Source organism: Cyprinus carpio, chromosome B3 (assembly GCF_018340385.1).
Source record: "Cyprinus carpio isolate SPL01 chromosome B3, ASM1834038v1, whole genome shotgun sequence".
NCBI classification, from domain to species: domain Eukaryota; kingdom Metazoa; phylum Chordata; class Actinopteri; order Cypriniformes; family Cyprinidae; genus Cyprinus; species Cyprinus carpio.
Genome location: NC_056599.1, coordinates 14099405 through 14101383, shown reverse-complemented (window position 1 = coordinate 14101383; position 1979 = coordinate 14099405). Strand labels below are relative to the sequence as shown.

The following is a 1979-nucleotide window of genomic DNA, read 5'->3' as shown; positions in this document are numbered from 1 at the left end:
AGTTACTACTACAGAAGCATGTTAAATGATTTTAACAGCATATTTCAGACAATGTTTCAGGAAGATGTCATTCATTTAAGGGCTTGTCTTTTTCCTTGCAGCTTAATTTCTTCACACAAGATTCAGGCAAGAATGGTACTTTCTCTAAGCGGGACAAGTAAGTTAAAGGCTGGATAGTGCTGCTGATGTTTACAAAGGCAAAACAGACTGGTTGCACATAGCAACTGAAGACCTGATGTGGATAATGGTCTTCAAAGGGGAACATAGCAACTGGAGGGAGATAGTTGCTTATGATTATGATCAAGATAGACAGCACCATCTTAAAGGCCTTTCTTTTCATAGGATGCATCTCATCTTTACCAGAGCCTCGTGAGCGTTTCAGGGCCCAGAGAATGGCCACATTACACACCACCATCCAGGTGAAAGCAAACAAGACCTCACCAGTGAAAACCTTCTCAAAGTTGTGGATGCCACCAACAGTTTTGGCTGAAGAGTAAGCAAAAGTGAGCAGCAGAATCACAATGGTCAGACTGATCCTGTATTTGATGTCCTTCAACTGTCCAAATGCAATGGGGAAGAGAACGGCTATAAAGCGATCCAGACAGACGCAGGAGAGGAAAAGCGGCCCACTGGTGTCCTTCACACCATAGGAGAACTTTATAGCCATCCAAGCCATAGCACTCCTCCAGTGGTAAAGATTGAGGAATGATATTATTGTCATGAATCCAAAGTACGCGTCCATGAAAGCCAGGCAGCCCAGGAAGATGTCAGAAGTTAAAGGATCATTCCGGGTGCTTATTAGGTTTGCGATGACCAGGATGTTGGCAGGTATTCCTATGATCACATTAAAGGATTGCATAGTTAGGTCAAAAATGATACCACTCACCATTTGTTCGCACCCTCCAAACACACTGACAGCGTTTGTCGTGTTGACTGAATCAGTTGTTAAGTTAGAGGAGGGCAGGTTGTTTCTGAGGATGGTGCTGAAACTTGTGTCATGGTGCAGTTGACTCTCCATGAAGTATGAGGAACTGAAACCAGTGAACGAAATTCTGGAATAAGCAAAAATGACAAATAATAATGTTAACTGAACATTTTTAACATGCTAATATCCTTTGCCATGCCTGTTGACATTAGGGACAACTGTTTTTGATTTGTATATCAGATTTAGATCTTTTATTGTTAGAAAGACATGCTGACCAATCCTGCTCCTAGAGCCACTGTCCTGCAGAGTTTGGCTCCAATCCTAATCAAATACACCTGAAGAAGCTAATCAAGGTGTTCGGGATTACTTGAAAATAACAGGAAGGTGTGTTGCAGAAGGGTAGGTACTGAAACCTGCAGGATTGTAGACCTCCAGGAGGAGGGTTGGTGACCCTTACTCTACACTCCTCAACTCTGGAACTCAAGATCTAGTTTCCTGCAGAGTTTAACTCCAACTCTAATCAAACACACCTGAACAAGCTAATCAAAGTCTTCAGGATTACTATAAAGTTGCAGGTAGATGTGTTTAATCCAGGTTGGAGCTAATGTTTCCAGGAAAGTGGATCTCAAGGTCCAGAGTTGAAGACTCCTTCTCTACAATTTTCTTAGTGGTTATAAGTTCTGTTTAATCAAGACAACTAGACCAAATTCAGTCTTAAGACCAATTTGTAGATCATGTTTGATTTTGTGGCAATACATCAACAATGACAAACAGTGTCTTCCCTGAGGATATTATCTTGTTATCCTGTTGCATATCCCCAGAGCGGTGGCATCACTGCACAACCACAAGTACACAGAGTACACAAAAACACATCTGTGCAGAAACACCTGTCAAAAGGGAATACCATTGAGGTCCATACAAGAACGACACAAGACTGTTTCCTCAGCTTGGTTATATAAGGGTAGACTTGGCTATGTGAGGCAGCTGCACTTGTACATTGTGAATAGTATTGATACAACATGAAAAACGTATTTGCAGGAATGTCATCTTTTAT

General features: G+C 41.6%; 1 protein-coding gene across 1 annotated transcript; it reads right to left on the bottom strand.

Moving 5' to 3' along the window:
• LOC109052216 (G-protein coupled receptor 183-like) lies at positions 1–1694 on the bottom strand. The gene has a single exon (XM_019069678.2). The coding sequence runs from the start codon at positions 1016–1018 to the stop codon at positions 68–70; it is 951 nt and encodes a 316-aa protein (XP_018925223.1). The 5' UTR covers positions 1019–1694; the 3' UTR covers positions 1–67.
• Between the last annotated feature and the right edge of the window lie 285 nt (positions 1695–1979).

Coding starts and splice junctions, on each gene's coding strand:
- LOC109052216 (XM_019069678.2), bottom strand. CDS start 1,018: ATGGAGAGTCAACTGCACCATGACACAAGTTTCAGCACCATCCTCAGA.